General features: G+C 40.2%; 1 protein-coding gene across 1 annotated transcript; it reads right to left on the bottom strand.

Moving 5' to 3' along the window:
* Positions 1-563: 563 nt before the first annotated feature.
* On the bottom strand, positions 564-15275 carry LOC135564647 (uncharacterized). Its single transcript, XM_065010037.1, has 5 exons — positions 15155-15275; positions 4018-4341; positions 3674-3805; positions 3265-3403; positions 564-1604 (listed from the first exon to the last, which is right to left on the bottom strand). Exons 1-5 carry the CDS (start codon positions 15195-15197, stop codon positions 1370-1372), a joined length of 873 nt encoding a protein of 290 aa, XP_064866109.1. The 5' UTR covers positions 15198-15275; the 3' UTR covers positions 564-1369.
* Positions 15276-17563: the final 2288 nt, after the last annotated feature.

The following is a 17563-nucleotide window of genomic DNA, read 5'->3' as shown; positions in this document are numbered from 1 at the left end:
TGTGTGGATGAATTGTTGGAGCAGAGGACCTTGTGCATTTCAGGTAAAATAACAACTCAATATTAATATACCAGGACAAATTAGCTAGCAACAGCAAGCTAGCTAAATAGGACAAATTAGCTAGCAAGTGCAAGCTAGCTAGCTAAATTGCCATACATGTTTAATGCTTTTTGACCTGTCCCCAAATTAATATAATTGGTTCAAAGTTTGTTATGATATTTTAACCTGCGTGTCATGATCGTATTTGGTGTGGGGGGACAAAATACATTTATGCACGATGGCGCACGCGCGCAGCCGGTTTGGGTTCCATGTAATACAATCAAGAGCAGTGTGCGGGTTTCTTCTTTTTTTCTATTTTTTTGCTCCATTTGATAAGTTTCTTCAAAATGAGAGTTGTTGGTCAGGGTCGATTTTGGCCTTCTGCGTCCAGAGATCTATTTCTAATTCTTGAACATATGTATGAACACCCGCTGTACAGTATTTAAATCTCCACATATTTTCAAAACAATTTTTGTTCATCAACAACAATTTAAGTTTTAAGCTTTTGTTAATAAGTAGTCAGGTTTCATGGATTTCATGTTCTTTATAGTCACACACACAATAATCAAAAATGTACACTGAAATCAAAATTATTGTTAGATTCTATACAATACAGTACAAGTGTATTTGCTTTTTGTCATACTGTACACTTGGGGGAAAAAATGTGCTATCTAGAACCTAAAATAGTTCTTCAGCTGTCCTATAGGAGAACCCTTTGAAGAATCCTTTTTTGGTTCCAGGTAGAACCCTTTACACAGATGGTTCTACATGGAACCCAAAAGAGTTCTACCTGGAACCAAAAAGGGTTATCCTATGCAGAAAGCCAAGAAAACCTTTTGGGACCCTTTTTTCTAAGAGTGTAGATCTCAAGTTTAGCACATCACAACCAGTCATTGCTACGACTATTCTTTGACAGCACAACTCCTTGACAGCACACTGAACGTTATAGAAGATAAACAGTCTAAAGTATTAATATATTTACTTTAAAAAATGTAATAATAGATTATGTTCAATGCGTTCAGCCAATTCATCAAGACAATCACTCTTTTTAAACTGAAGTAAATAATGTCATAATTAAAAAAATATATATATAACAAAGTTAAGTCAGAAAACTCATACAATTACCTGGCAACAATACAACTAGAACTCATACACGCAAACTATTTACATTGTAATTCATATTCACACAAAGCCATTACTCGTATCTACTAAGTGAACATTTTGTTTTTTAAGTTGTTTTTAAATTAAGCCATTATAATTCAACTCACAAAGCTAACCTTTCATGCCTTTCCTGGCATATCTCTGCATCAGCATTCGTATTACAAGGCCTTCACTCATTGTTTGCGTATATGTTGTCATCTTCTTCATAGTCATTCTCCCTTCCAGATTTACATGAAGTGAGCTGCTCCAGGTCTAAAGACTCACTGTCTTCATCGTAGATGTCTTCAGCAAAATCCCTCTCTGTGAAGATATCTGCATTTTCATAGTCGGACTCATCTTCCTCACTTGCCTCTGGCCCTTCACCTTGGTTGTTTCCACACTTGTTCATGGATCCCGGAGCATTCCTGAGGATGAATACAAACATTTGAGTTACATGCCTGGGGCCAGATTCATGAAACATTACTTATGGAAAAACTTAAGAAAAAAAATGAGAAGTTCATAAGATAGTTTGTAAATGCAATTCCTCAATTCTTAGGAATTCATAATTTTCTTAAGAACTTCGTAAATATCTTACTTAAGTACTTCGTAAATATCTTCTTTAGGTGGCATGCTTGACACCAATAAATAAGCCTATGTGACAGGGATGATGGGATTTGGCGCACTATAATAAAGTGTTGATATTTCAATTGTATTATATTTCTTTTTATGCTTTATGTCTCGGGAATGAGAATGTTTTAGCTGGCTCGTTAACCCTTTACACACAAACAAAAAAACATCTTTCACACATTTACAGCTATCAGACTAACATTAGCTACTGTACATCAAAACCAAAAATGGATAACCAGAAAGCTCAATGAAAACTTAAACAAGAGTTTGAAGTGATGGTGGAGGAAATAGCAGCCAGGAAAAAGTTGCTGTTGGGGAAACTTCATAACTGCAGGTTCATTGCAGAGACCAAAAAGAGAGGATGGGCGAGAGTGGCCGAGCCTGTCTCTGCCATCGGGGGTATGGCAAGGGACGGTGACGCCATGAAAAAAAAATGTTCTGACATCAAGTAAGCTACTAAGAAGAAGGGAGCCGAGAGACCATTTATGTGGACCAGCTGGAGGAGAAGGTGTCGTCCATCATAGAGATGGTGGTAGAGGGACTGCGCAACCGGTAAGTTAGTTACCTACTTTAGCTAGCAAACGTGTAAAGACATTAAATCCAACGTAGCTAACGACGTTCACGTTAGCTAAGTTAAGCAAGGTCCTCTTTGCAAATTTACGAGATAGCGCTAGCTATTTAACACTTATTGAATATTGTAATATATTGTTAATTACTAGCTTGCTATATAGTGCGTGTTTAATTTGCAATCTTGCTGTATTTAAATATCCGGTAGCCAACTGTTTCTGTGGAGCAAGAAAACATTAATGGTTACAAAAGTACCCATGTGTCTTGAGACAAGGGTTTAGCTGTCATGAAGTTACGTTTATCACATTTCTTCTTAACTTTTTTCTTAGGAAAAACCTATTTCCAATAACTATATTGAGGAATAGCAACTTTGCTTAACTTTCTTCTTAAGTCTATATTTTAGGAAAAAATGCCAGTTAAGAATAAATGTCTTTTTAAGAAGGTTTCGTGAATCTGGCCCCTGGACTGCAGGTCAGGATCTTGGCACTGGTTATCCTTTCATAACTGCAGACATTTTTTATCATTATTTTTGGTGGTAAGCAACTTCCTTTTCACATGTATTCCTGCATGGCATCCTTTTTTCAAGTCTTCATCTTTGCTTTTAACAAAGGTTTCTACGTTGACATAGTCCTCTTCATCATTTTCCTCACTCGCTGACACACATCACGACAAGAGAGACACCACAACACTACATTAAGAGAGACCTAAGACAACAACATAACATGGCAGCAACACATGACAACAAAACATGGCAGCAGCACAACATGGTAGCAGCACAAAACAGGGTACAAATATGATCGGGTACAGACAACAGCACAAAGGGCAAGAAGGTAGAGACAACACATGACTTGCTCATTATTTTTAGTGGTAAGCAACTCCCTTTTCACATACATTCCTGCATGGCATCCTTTTTTCAAGTCTTCATCTTTTCTCTTGTTGACAAAGGTTTCTACGTTGACATAGTCCTCTTCATCATTTTCTTCACTCGCTGCAACCACAGTGTTTCCATATGTGCTAATGTTATTGGCAGCTGAGGGATTGATCAGTTTAATTCATATAAATAACGTCAGTGAATATATGCATGAATAGATATCATAAATAGTACAAAACCATAACAAAATTAGGGTTGAACAATTACAGTAATCAAAATGTCCAGGTTTTCAAGATATCCTGGTTGGAGGATTCCATATTTCCTGATGAATCCTTCCTGATTTTCAGGAATCTTCCAACTGAGTGTTCTTGAAAACCTGGTTATTTTGCAGCCCGAACCTGAATCCTGTTTAGAGGAGCTAGATCTTACTTTCTCTTGGGTTTATCATAATAGACTGCTCTCTGCTGCTTATCTTCCTCCAGACTAGACAAGGAATGAGCAGCAGGAGGAGGAGCAGTAGCCCACATATTGCACCAGAGGCAATAACGGGGACTATGGATGCTATGGAGAGAAACACCATATTCAACATCTTTCAGAAGACCACATTTTATAATTCGCATAGCTATCAAATTCTTCTGCAATGTAAAACATTGGTCTTAAACAAATATTGCAAGAATGATAGGACTGATATCTATATTTTTTTCTACTCACAATCCTTACATATGGCCTTCATGGTTATGCACTAGAAAACATACAAATAAAATGTATTTTACCTCGAATGCTGACCGTCAGCAACTCTGTCTTGGTAGAATGGAATGACAGGGTGGAGACATTAACTTCATAAACACAACTGTAGTTCCCCTGGTCTGTATAGTCTGCAACAGGAAAGTGAAAGGAGGCAGAGTGGTTGACTGCTGGCTCAGTTTCAGTCCTGTTGGACCCAGAGAATTTCAGGCAGAAGAGGCCTCCAGGATACTGTGGCTGAATGGAGCAGGTGATGGAGAAGCTGTGGCCCCTGGTCACCTCTGGCCCCTGAAGTCCCCAGAACATCCCTCCATTTGGAGCATTGAGAGAGATGTTGGGCTGTAACAAGACAACTAGCAAAAGACAAGAGCAGGTTGTTAACGTGTGCACTAAAATGCAGCATAATAGTAATCTTTCTCGACAAGAGAACACTATGTTAGAATACATTATGAAGAGATATCCAAACTCTTGCATTAAAGAACGTATAATCTCGGAACCCAGTGTTCCTCTTGCTGATGGTGTTCACCCATTAATGTTTAGTTGCTCACCTATAACAGAGAATTCAACAGAGTCACTTTGAGGGGAGCTGAGTCTCGACTGAATACCCTAGTCTCATACTGACATCGGTATGACCCCTCATGGCTAAAGACCTCTTTAGGAACGTTGAAGATGACAGAGTTGCTACTTGTGGTTTTGTCCATTTTGAACGAGCCTAAAGTCTTCTTTAATTTGAATGCTCCACCCAAGTGTTGTGTTGTGACGGAGCAGATGATGTCAACTCCGTCACCCTAGGCAACCTCTGTGGCAGATCTCAGATTTATTTGGGGCTTTTAGAGGGTCACTTGCTGTTCCCAGTCCACCTGGTCATGCTGCTGCTCCAGTTTCAACTGTTCTGCTTGCGGCTATGGAACCCTGACCTGTTCAGCAGACGTGCTACCTTGTCCCGGGCCAGCTGTTTTCGATTCTCTCTCTCTACCGCACCTACTGTCTCTATCTCTGAATGATCGGCTATTGATAACCGACATTTACTCCTGAGGTGCTGACCTTTTGCACCTTCTACAACCAAGGTGATTATTATTATTATTTGACCCTGCTGGTCATCTATGAACGTTTGAACAACTTGGCCATGTACCGTTATAATCTCCACCCGGCACAGCCAGAAGAGGACTGGCCACCCTTCAGAGCCTGGTTTCTCTCTAGGTTTCTTCCTAGGTTCCTACCTTTCCAGGGAGTTTTCCTAGCCACCGTGCTTCTACATCTGCATTGCATGCTGTTTGGGCTTTTCACTTATCACTTTGTGACATTGGCTGATGTAAAAAAGGCTTTATAAATCAACTTGATTGATTGGTCACTGAGAAATCAAGGTGTAATATAGTCATAATAAAGCCAGTTAAATAATTGTTTTGCTGTGGATCAGAGCAGAATATCTCACCCCCCCCCCCCCTTATAAAAAGATAGCAGAACAACAATTAGTTAGGGTCTGGGGTGGAGGTATGCGAAAACAGCAGCACGGGTTGCGATGACTGTACAGACACGGTCAAATGTATTGGCAGCCTTGTACGATTCACTATTTCTTCAAAAATACGTGGAAATGGAAAAAACGCTGGTGTTTCCAATGTATATGTTTGGTTTACAATTGCACAGACCTAAACTGAAAAGGTGATGTTTCAATAAAATACTAATAATAAAATGGTCTGGATTAAATTATTTAAAATTCTGATTAATTTGGTTAGAGGCAATGATTCTCGTTAATGTGAAATTTCTCACCTGTGGTTAGTTGCAGGTGCCTATAGGTAAAAATAGCAATTCGACAAGTTGCTTCATACATTTGACCACATCTGTATGTTGGTTTGGTTAACTTAAAACCAATAAATGTAATATTTTAAACTGCTCCAGCATAAAGACTGACTGCAAAAACTTGAAAAACTCAGTCTTCATGCAGTCTAAAGCACAAACTTGATCTTTTTGCCTCTGGAATGCTGCCTGAACTGGGAAACAATATTGTCAGCTATCAATAACATGTCAATAAGTCTTCTTAATGCTAAACAAGAGATGGCAGTTGTGTATGTGGTGAAATATTAACCCATAGTGCCTTCAGAAAGTATTCACACCTCTTTTTCCACATTTTGTTGTGTTACGACATGAATTTAAAATGTATTCAATTGAGATTTGGCATATAGACTGTACCCCATAATGTATAAGTGGAATTATGTTTTTCTAAATTGTCAGCGACTCCATCCATAGACTGTTCTCTCTGTTCTCTCGGCAAGCGGAACTAATGCACTAATAAATAAGTTCAGAAGTAAAAATTTGCTTAACATGTCACATAATAAGTCACATAACAAGTCACATATTAATATAATGGTATGGCAACTGCTTGGCATCCAACCACAAGGCGCTACAGAGGGTAGTGCGTACGGTCTAGTACATCACTGGGTCCAAGTTTCCTGCCATCCAGGGCCTCTATACCAGGCAGTGTCAGAGGAAGATTGTTGTCAAATTGTCAAATATTCCAGCCACCCAAGTCATAGACTGTTCTCTGTGCTACCGCACGGCAAGCGGTACTGATGCACGATATCTGGAACCAACAGGACCCTGAACAGCTTCTACCCCCAAGCCATAAGACTGCTAAATAGTTAGTCAGGGTAGCTTTTGGTAAACTATTTAACTCTCTGCATTGACCCTTTTTGACTCATCACTTACGCTGCTGTTACTGTTTATTATCTATACTGTTGCCGAGACACTTTATCGCTACCTACAGGGCCGGCTCCAGGCATGAGCGACATAAACGGTCGATAAGGGTCCTAGGCCGTCGGGGTCTCAACTTACTGTTGAGAGTTAAGACATCCACTTGCTTCCCATCCGAAACAGCTCAGAACAGTTTGTGGACATTTTGGTTCGTTTTGGTCTTCTGCAATGGTTTTTTCGGCTGTTCGTGCACACACATTTTTTTTCCTGAGGCAACCCGAAGTGGCTGAAGTCTACGCCCCTTCGTCGGTGATTGGTCAGCATTAGGGATTCTTCAATGAAGCGTTTGTTGTCATTCAACGAGAGACTAATCGTTTTCATGCACATTTTTTCACTTGAGAAATACTGCACCAAACATCTTAGTTAGATGTTAAATTGCACAGCTAAGATCTTGGTAAAAAAGGTGATTCTAACATGTATTGACTCAGGGGTTTGAATACTTTTCTAATTCAGATATATTAGGGTTTATTTTCCATTATGTTTAAAAAAAAAAAAGATCAACTTTTTCTGCCACTTTGACAGAGTATTTTGTGTAAATTGCTGACAAATGTGGAAAAAGTGGAAAAAGTGAAGGGGTGTGAATACTTTCTGGAGGCACTGCTTATGTAACCTTACAGAAGCGGGCATTGAACAGTTTGTGGCAGAAGAATTGCTGCAATGCGTGTGCAACAAGTTGCTCTAGTGATAGTATGTTACTAAAACCGGTTATGCAAAATCAGTTTTTATAAAGCATTTTAGTGCCCTCAACTGTAAGTGTGTTTGCGGTCTTACTCACCAATAGTGATGTCCATGGAGTTGCTTGAAGAAGAGCTGATCATTTTCTGACCATTCTGGGTTATCTGTTGTAAACAACTGTACCTTCCCTGGTGTGCAGATTGCAGACTGGACAATGTGAAAGTCTTACTGGTCTGAGTGGTTCCAACTGCCTTTGTCATTATTGAAGATCCCCCCCCCATATATAAGGCAAATGTTGCAGAGATGGAAATTCACTGTGGGACAGAGCAGATGAACTGGACCGTTTCACCAGGTGAAAAAGCTGAATGGGAAGGCGTTCTAGAGAGGGTAGGTCTCTTCAGGGTTAAACCTGTACAAAGGTTCTGTGTATTAGTTACAAGATACAGATACATGTAGGACTCCATTTCACGTTATGTCCTGTTCACTGCACATAACTGAACATACATACATTCAAATCACAAGCAGCAGTATTCTAAAAGAATGTAGTCGGACGTGTCCGGCCCCAGGCTTTGTTTAACATCTTTTATCTCTCTTTACTATTTCTGCAATCATTTCAATACATGATAAAACCACTCCCTACCTGAGAGGCAGAAAACACCAGCATCTTCACCATGATTACAGTCTGCAACTCCAAAACTTCTGTGTGAGCACTCTGAGAGGTAGCTTTCACTACCAGAGCACTTCACATCATCCAGCCAGGTTGGTTCACTACCCTGACCAAAATGAGCACGAAGAGGGGCACCTACAGCACTCCCACAACCCAGCTGTCCACACACCACCGCAGCATCATTCATATCCCATCACACACTGTTCCCCACTGGCCACTGTAATAGATCTCCACTCTCCCAGAGCAGCGACCCGTCCCATTGACCAGCCTGACCTGGGCAGCTTGGAGGCGGAAAAAGACAAACATTAAAGTCAAGGTCATTTACAAGGCACGGAACTGGGTGGTTTTTAGATGATGAAATGAACCTCAGGACATCATGCATTTCATGATATCAACTGTGAACAGATGTGTCATGAAAGAACTTGGAATGGCAAGACTATGTGACCCTCTTACCTGGGCAGACATTCATCAAAATTCACAGGTTTGCTTAATTGGCCATCTTTTTTTATAAACCTATTTATTAACAACTCAGCGAATGTATCGGATTTGTGCATCACACTATGACTTTATTTTTTATAAAGAATATGCTATAGACTTTTTGTTCATTCAATGGGAAAAAAGTAATTGCCACAACTATCTCAAGGAGATTCACTTACCAGCAGGTAACACATTTAGTGGATAAACTAATAGAGAAAAAGAAATGTATGAAATTAGTGGTAGGCAGTCTCAAAATATTTTTGTATGCAGTAAATGTACAGCTGAAACCACTTGATACTGTCAGCAAAATCATACTGAAGACGAGCTCACAGGCAGTCTTCTGTGGTTCATCGCATGAACTGTCACAAGCATCAATCCACATGCTCAAGAGGTATGCTGCGTGAAAGATTTTTTATTTATTTTTATTTCACCTTGATTTAAACAGGTAGGCCAGTTGAGAACAAGTTCTCATTTACAACTGCGACCTGGCCAAGGTAAAGCAATGCAGTGCAACAAAAACAACAACACAGCGTTACACATAAACAAACGTACAGTCAAAAACACAAAAGAACATAAAAATTGATGTACAGTGTGTGCAAATGTAGAAGAGTAGGGAGGTAGGCAATAAATAGGCCCTAGAAGCGAAAAAATAATTACAATTTAGCATTAATACTCGAGTTATAGATGTGCAGATGATGATGTGCAAGTAGAGATACTGGGGTGCAAAAGAACAAGAGGGTAAGTAATAATATAGGGATGAGGTAGTTGGGTGTGTTATTTACAGATTGGCTGTGTACAGGTACAGTGCTCGGTAAACTGCTCAGACAGCTGATGCTTAAAGTTCGAGAGGGAGATATAAGACTCCAGCCTCAGAGATTTCTGCAGTAGATTACAACTCCATCCCCTTTGGCAGTTCTATCTTGTCGGAAAATGTTATAGTTAGGGATGGAAATTTCAGGATTTTTGGTGGCCTTCCTAAACCAGGATTCAGGTTGTTCTGACCACAGTCAGAGGCTTGACTTCCTGTTAGGGAATAGGTAAGGTAGTTTAGACTGCACACTACAGCTCACTACCACTTCCACACTCCATTCCCCCAGGTGCTGATCCTGGTTGATAAGCACATCACATTAAGGCAATTCTCAGCTTGCAAGCTGTGAGGTGGCTGGTTTTGTTTGGTGGCCATGAGCAATGTTCCCTTGTAAGACGTGGGTACGCAGCTCCCCCAGGACTGCTGCGCAGAAGAAATATCAACCTGAGCAGAGACACACGAGATGGAACTTCACAAAACTTTACTAGAGTTCCCACCCCGTTAGTTAACACTATCAACGTTTCTCTTCACTGTGGGAATTGTGATCGAATCAACATAACATTAGCCTCTTTCAATGCAACATACCGAAACAAAACAAACTATGCAAGACTCCATTGACAGGCACGAGCGGTCATGAGCAGATGCTATTGTGTTGAGATCAAAGCGAAGAACCGCATGTAGCCACATGTGCACATTTGTTCATAGGCCTATTCTTTGCTAATTAGTGAGTTATTAGCTCAGTAATAGCTAATTTCTGGTCAGCAGTGGGGGAGTGATTCTAGCTATCTTTGAAAAGCGAGGCAGATAAAAAAGATTTTCAATGTCTTAAAGAATTAAAGAAAAGCATTTTGAGACCGGCTTGAATAAGCTACGTAGTAGGGTAGCATACATTTTTGTCTGATTTGCTGTCATAATAATAATGGTATGGGAATATCAATGCATTTTATTTTGCATCAAACATCAAACAAGACAATACAACAACATTTTCACTCACATCCTTGTCTGAAGGATAAGTGGCTAAACGGCTTGTTTTTAAAAGTCTCATGGAATGTAGGCCTACATTGAACACTACACATTGGCTGCTTCTGTAGGCTGTATCATAGAACAGTTATTTCAATAGTTATTTACATGTTAAAATGCTATGGGATGCATTTTCTCCATTGTTTTTGATGGTACAGTAGGCCTCTTTGGTAGGCATATACTATGAACAAATAGCCACAGTAGCATACTTATCCAGTGTTAAAACTAAATTACAGCGGGTACAGCCTCAGTGTTCACAGAATTTTCACAACGTTCAAGTTTGCGCTCAGACTTGTGTGTAGTGACAAAATAAATTTGAGGGAACATTGGCAATGAGAATTTTCATATGTTTTTGAGTCTTTAGTTTGGGCATGCCTTTTTGTATTTTTCCTTTTTGTACATATTTAGATTTCGTCACCATCTGAACCAACAATAATCTGCTTGGACTGGCCGAATAAGAGGTCAGCTTGCAAGCTGTGAGGTGGCTGGTTTTGTTTGGTGGCCATGAGCAATGTTCCCTTTTAAAATGTGCGCATGCGTGGGCACGCAGCTCCCCCAGGTAAGGTAAGGTTGCTGTCTCTGGGCACATGTACATTCAACACCTAGTCATAGAGAACCGCAGGGTACACCGGATTTGGAGTTAACTAGCCTGGAAGACCAAGTTTGTTGAATTTAGTCAATAACTGAACTGATCAATTAGCTCAGTTGGTCAGTTCAGTGATTGACTAAATGTGACCGACCGACTCAAATCGGTCTAATGTAGCAAAATTTGAAATGGTGTTTTTTATTTATTTTTTACATTGGTACCAGTAGAGACTCAGAGCTACAAAAGTATATCTCATACACTACAGTTGAGGAACAATAGGAAAGCAATTATTCTCTGAAAGTTGATAAACTTGTAAACTCACCTTTGAGAAAATGGCCTTTGAATAGTTTTGGTACTACTACTGGAGATCCCTTTGTCTACACCCATTCAGCATCGTTCACACCCTCTTAAGTTTTAGCCCCACCCATCTCTTTAAGGGTTGATCCGAGTGTTCTGTACTAACAGCAGCAGTCAAGCACCCAAGCTAACTTGCTAGCTACTTCCAGCTCACTGAACATTACTCGCCCGAGGAGAGCTGGTTAGGCTGTTATGTTATCCAGAGCGTTGGTGACGGCAACTGTGCTGTCAGACTGTCCGTTTATAAATTCAGAGTGTTTCGCTCTCGGGACGTTCAGAGAACAGACTAGACACTCTGGCAGATGAGTAGGGTTGATCCGAACGTTCTAACCTCACAACAACTGGCTAACATTGGCTAGCTTGCTAGCTACAAATGAGAGAACACCCCACTCTGATGTTATCCATAGTGTTGGAGACTGTAACTGTGCTGCTGGCAACAATTTAATTACGATTTTTTGCCGATGTTTGCTGACACCGGCCATATTTAACGTGTAAGTTATTCGGTGCTCTGGCACACTCAGACGAGAGTGCTCTGAAATCGGAGTAGATGGCCAGACCGAATTTACGAAAACACCCGGAATGGTTACTTGCACAGACATGTTTTGTTAAGACATGTAGATAGATAGCTAGGTAAACAATGAATCATAATCCCAACTCATGATGTTACTACCCTACATGAATCTCAGGTAGTTAACCAACCAGGTTCAATGATAGCTAGCTAACATTAGGCTATAGCTAGCCAAGGAAATGGCTCTGAGATATGAATAATACGATCATACACGTACTGTTAGCTAGTGAGCCAGCCAGCTAATGTTAGCTAGCTAGCTAGGTAAATAATGAACCATAATCCCAACTCATGACGTTACTACCCTGCATGAATCTGAAGGTAGCTAACCAACTAGGTTCAATGATAGCTAGCTAACATTAGGCTATAGCTAGCCAAGCAAATGGCTCTGAGATGTGAATAATAAGATCATACATCTAACGTTAGCTAGCGAGCCAGCCAGCTAATGTTAGCTAGCTAACAGTACACTTTAACTTGAAATTAAACCACTTTCTGTCAAAATTAGAAACGTGTAATATCTGAAAATGTAGCTAGCCAGACTATTTTACCCGTATACATCATTCATGGATGGACGCGTCTCCTGTCAGATGCCATGGTTGCCCTTAGTTTGAAGATGTAATCCAGAGACAGATGTTTTCTCCATCTCCTTAGCTATCATACTCAAATTCCACTGATATCAAAACTCGGTCCTCCAGAGTGGAGAGCAACACTTATGAGGTTTTACTAATGATTTGTTTTAAAAAAAGCAGCATTAGAGAGGATTACCTAGACATAATGACCAGCTCAAATATACAGAGTGCTATACGGCTGACCAATTCAAACTCATCTCTTGGCATGTCCAGCCTACACATTATCTCAGACAATTATGGCTAGCGGGATGGTTGCTGCCTTTTTCTGTGGCTAAACCAATTAGGCTCGTAATTTAACAATTTTATTCAGATTTACAGATGGCATACATGTTTGTTATTAAGGCACATTAAAGTTCACATATTCGAGGAAGGATTTCGGTCAACTGTCTCTCATGTGAATTAGTGAACCGCGAAATAGGCCTAGTTTCCTGAAACGAATTCAACACACCTGGTCTTTCGGGTCAGTTAAAGCAAAATCCTTCATACCCTGCGGCTCTCCAGGAACAGGTTTGCCTGCCTCTGACCCACAGTTGAAGTCGGAAGTTTACATACACTTAGGTTGGAGTCATTAAAACTTGCTTTTCAAACACTCCACAAATTTCTTGTTAACAAACTATACTTTTTGCAAGTCGGTTAGGACATCTACTTTGTGCATGACACAAGACATTTTTCCAACAATTGTTTACGGACAGATTATTTCACTTATAATTCACTGTATCACATTTCCAGTGGGTCAGAAGTTTACATACACTAAATTGACTGCCTTTAAAAAAAATTGAAAATTCCCCAAAATTTGGTCATGGGTTTAGAAGCTTCTGATAGGCTAATTGACATAATTTGAGTCAATTGGAGTTGTCCCTGTGGATGTATTTCAAGGCCTACCTTCAAACTCAGTTGCTGCACAGCAAGGAAGAAGCCACTGCTTCAAAACTCTCATAAAAAAGCCAGACTACGGTTTGCAACTGCACATGTGGACAAAGATTGTACATTTTGGAGAAATGTCCTCTGGTCTGGTGAAACAAAAATATAACTGTTTTGGCCATAATGACCATCGTTATGTTTGGAGGAAAAGGGGGAGGCTTGCAAGCCGAAGAACACCATCCCAACCATGAAGCACAGGGGTGGCAGCATCATGTTGTGGGGGTGCTTTGCTGCAGGAGGGACTGGTGCATTTCACAAAATAGATGGCATCATGAGTAAAGGGAAATTATGTGGATATATTGAAGCAACATCTCTAGACATCAGTCAGGAAGTTAAAGCTTGGTCGCAAATGGCTCCTCCAAATGGACAATGACCCCAAGCATACTTCTAAAGTTGTAGCAAAATGGCTTAAGGACAACAAAGTCAAGGTATTGGAGTGGCCATCACAAAGCCCCGACCTCATCCTATAGAACATTTGTGGGCAGAACTGAAAAGGCGTGTGCGAGCAAGGAGGCCTACAAACCTGAATCAGTTACACCAGCTCTGTCAGGAGGAATGGGCCATAATTCACCCAACTTATTGTGGGAAGCTTGTGGAAGGCTACCTGAAACATTTGACCCAAGTTAAACAATTTAAAGGCAATGCTACAAAATACTAATTGAGTGTATGTTAACTTCTGACCCACTGGGAATGTGATGAAAGAAATTAAAGCTGAAATAAACAATTCTCTCTACTATTTTTCTGACATTTCACCATCTTAAAATAAAGTGGTGATCCTAACTGACGTAAGACAGAGAATTTTTACTAGGATTAAATGTCAGCATTGTGAAAAACTGAGTTTAATTTAAATGTATTTGGCTAAGGTTTATGTAAACTTCCAACTTCAACTGTAGGTGCGTAAGCTGATTTCTCACATAAATGCACACATTCATTCAGGTTACAGAACCAAGTCCCTTAGACAAATGGATCCGTTGGCTAGATAACACCTCCCTATTTCTCTTTACAACTTTAGACTCAAGAAACAAGTTCAGTATGTGAGATGAAATGTCTGTTTAAAAAATATCTGACAAACCCAATGTTTCACTTTCAAGTTAACCCTGTCAACCCCTCTCCTCAGAAAACGTGTTTGAAAAAAAACTGCTTCTAAAAAGGGGAAGTAATGATGGATAGTGAGAATGTCTATTTAGCAGAAACAAAATTCAATTGAACCAAAAGCATGTACTATGCTATGACGATGAACTATTAACTGCTTATAAGTAGCTCATATATCCATTTAGTTTGTTTGTTAGATTTTGAACCCTAGAATAAAGTGGTGGACACTATGTGACCTTGGATGGATTTCATCTTACACCTCGCTCACATTTACCTCAAGATTGTTTTTTTTTTTGCCTTAAACTATTGTACTTCTAACCAGCCACCATAACTACTTCAGAAGTGACCTACTTTCATGTTTTATTTTTTCACAATCTTCTGTGTGGCAATTGTTTTTCTCTCAAATGAAATTAAGTGAGAAATAACACAGACAAAAAGGCTATATTAACGCACTTCAGTATGTGTGATAACTCCGGTCCTTCCCCTGAACTTAATACCTCCTATTTATGCAGATCTTATTAAAAAAAACTGCCGTTAACAACATGAATTTCAAGCAACACAGTGTTCTCCCTTTGCTGACAGATATGAAATTAAATTGCACGTTTTGGAAGTTAAACTCACCCATTGTCAGATAGAGGAGACTTTTCAATATTTTGATCTTCATTTCAGAAATTAAGAAAGGTATTTTCTCTTGTAGAACTGAATAAGCTTTCTTGTAAAATGTGTGATGACCAGTCTCTGTCTGTGCACAGCTCCTCTGTTACTTCCTATTTTTTTGCTGTTGTATCTAGGGTAAACAGTTGTTGCTGCTAGTAAAGCCCATGTACCCTGTTTGATTGATAGACAAACCAGGGAAAATCAAAAATGAGAGCTTGATGGTCTTGACCTAAGGAAGTAGATTAGGAAGGCAAAGGCCCAAAATAGCGAGTCGAGAGTCACACCTTTCGCTTCCCAGTGCTCATACTATTTTTATGGTTGGACCTTGTCTCACTTGGTGGAACACCTTCTACTCCCCTTCAAAGAAGAATTGGAGACATGACAGTTCATCTCAAAAACATGCAATGAGGATCCAGTTCAGTTTAATGCAATCACCCAACAGTTAAAACACATAATGCTAGTTCCTCAACAACACTGGAACTGATCAAAGACACAAAGTGACACCCCACCAATGCATACACCAACTACAGTTTGGAATTCAACCCATTGGATCAAATATGCTGAACATTTCAATTGGTTACAAATCCTTACTTACAATGACAGCCTAGGAACAGTGGGTCAACTGCCTTGTTTAGGAGCAGAAAGACAGATTTTTACCCTGTCAGCTCCGGGATTCGATCTTGCAACCTTTCGGTTACTAGTCCAACGCTCTAACCACTAGGCTACCTGCCACCGCTGTTACTTTTCTTAATCGTTTTGATAAATGTCTTCATTCATGTCATGTGGTACAGCATTGTCATAGACAGAGACATTAAAGTAATCTTCATCATCATCTACACTATTCATTTTCTCATGAGACCCGCCACAAACACCCTTTCCCTCCCTTACACCCTCCTCCTCTTTGACATAGACATCCTCCAATTTCTCACAGATGTGCGCTTTTTCCTTCCCATTCTTCTTTTCGCCCTTCACTCTCTCCAGACCTCTGTTATAGCAGACGTTTTCAACGTTCACATAGTCCTCCTCCTCTTCCTCTTCGTTGTCCTCCCCTCTGTTGTGTCTGGTGTCAGTACCTGTTGCATAACAGTGTGCTCATGAATATTCGCAACAGCAAACTCTGGGGAATAAAAACATCAACTTCCAAACAACATTATGCATCAACAAAAGTCTTTAGGCCGATGTTGAGATGCTGCTTAACTTAACTTTTCAAACTCAAGGCGTAAATCAAGTTCAGATTCAGCCGTTGAGTTTACAGCATCGTGATATATCACGTACGTTTCAAGCAGAAGCAGAAAGAGCAGTGCTAATCCACCAGTCCTTCCAGAGGCGATGATGGGGACCATGGATGCCGAGGAAAAGGTCAGTATTTGAAAGGCTGAGACCTACAGATCAATACTTGTAGATAGCAAATCAATATAATATAAAAGCAAAACAAAAAATGTGATATGAAGGATGGTAAGTAATGTTACAATACTAAGAATTTTCTCTCTTTGGGTTAATATCACGTAAAAGCAATGTTCAATAACTTTATTTTAAAGCATGTTTTATTTTACCTCTAATGGTGACAGCTAGTTCACTATTACCCGAACTGAATGACCAGGTAGAGATGTTGACTCCATAGCTGCAGCTGTATTTCCCCTGGTCTGTATACTCTGCAACAGGAAAGTGGAAGGAGGCAGAGTGGTTGACTGCTGGCTTAGTATCTGTTCTGTTGGACCCAGAGAAGTCTAGATAGAAGAGGCCTCCAGGATACTGTGGCTGAATGGAGCCGGTGATGGAGAAGCTGTGGCCCCTGACCACCTCTGGCCCCTGAGGTTCTCAAAACATCCCTCCATTTGGAGGACTGAGAGAGATGTTGGGCTGTAGCAGGACCACTGGGAAGGAAGTAAACAGCAATTTGAAAGTCATGTGGTTCCATATTCACACCTTGTAACTGAGAAATGTGTGTTGATGGACAAGGTAATCAGTGTCTTGTCTCTATCAAGGCTCTGAATCTTGAACATATACATATATATTAGGCAACACTTGTTTCCCAACTGCCACCTCACCTTTAGTAATGTTGCTCTAAGGGGAGCTGATGGCTTGGCTGTTCGAGAGGGTTCTGTAGAGACAGCGGTAACTGCCCTGGTGTGAAGCATCCAGCTTAAACTTTGTTAAAGTAGGCCTGGGCTGTGAGGATCCAATGGGCACGGTCATGATGGAGTCTCCATTCAGATAGAAGATGAACTCCACAGCATTACAGAGGATACGGGATGGAAGAGTGCAGGTGAGTTGGATCTCCTCTCCATGCAAGAAGCAAGAATATGATTGGTCTGTGGAGAGTGAAGGCTTCTGCATGACAACACCTGTTGGTCAAAGACATACAGTTTAGTC

The sequence above is a fragment of the Oncorhynchus nerka genome, linkage group LG26, assembly GCF_034236695.1.
Source record: "Oncorhynchus nerka isolate Pitt River linkage group LG26, Oner_Uvic_2.0, whole genome shotgun sequence".
Taxonomy (NCBI): Eukaryota; Metazoa; Chordata; class Actinopteri; order Salmoniformes; family Salmonidae; genus Oncorhynchus; species Oncorhynchus nerka.
Note: the sequence above shows the minus strand (reverse complement) of the source record. Positions and strands in the feature narration are given on the sequence as shown.

What these genes read in the sequence shown, in the direction of transcription:
- LOC135564647 (XM_065010037.1), bottom strand. Translation starts at nt 15,197, where the DNA reads ATGAAGATCAAAATATTGAAAAGTCTCCTCTATCTGACAATGG. An exon ending in TCTCCTCTATCTGACAATGG is followed by an intron (nt 4,342 to 15,154) that starts GTGAGTTTAACT and finishes GTCTTTTGCTAG; the next exon opens with TTGTCTTGTTACAGCCCAAC. An exon ending in GCTGACGGTCAGCATTCGAG is followed by an intron (nt 3,806 to 4,017) that starts GTAAAATACATT and finishes TTCTCTCCATAG; the next exon opens with CATCCATAGTCCCCGTTATT.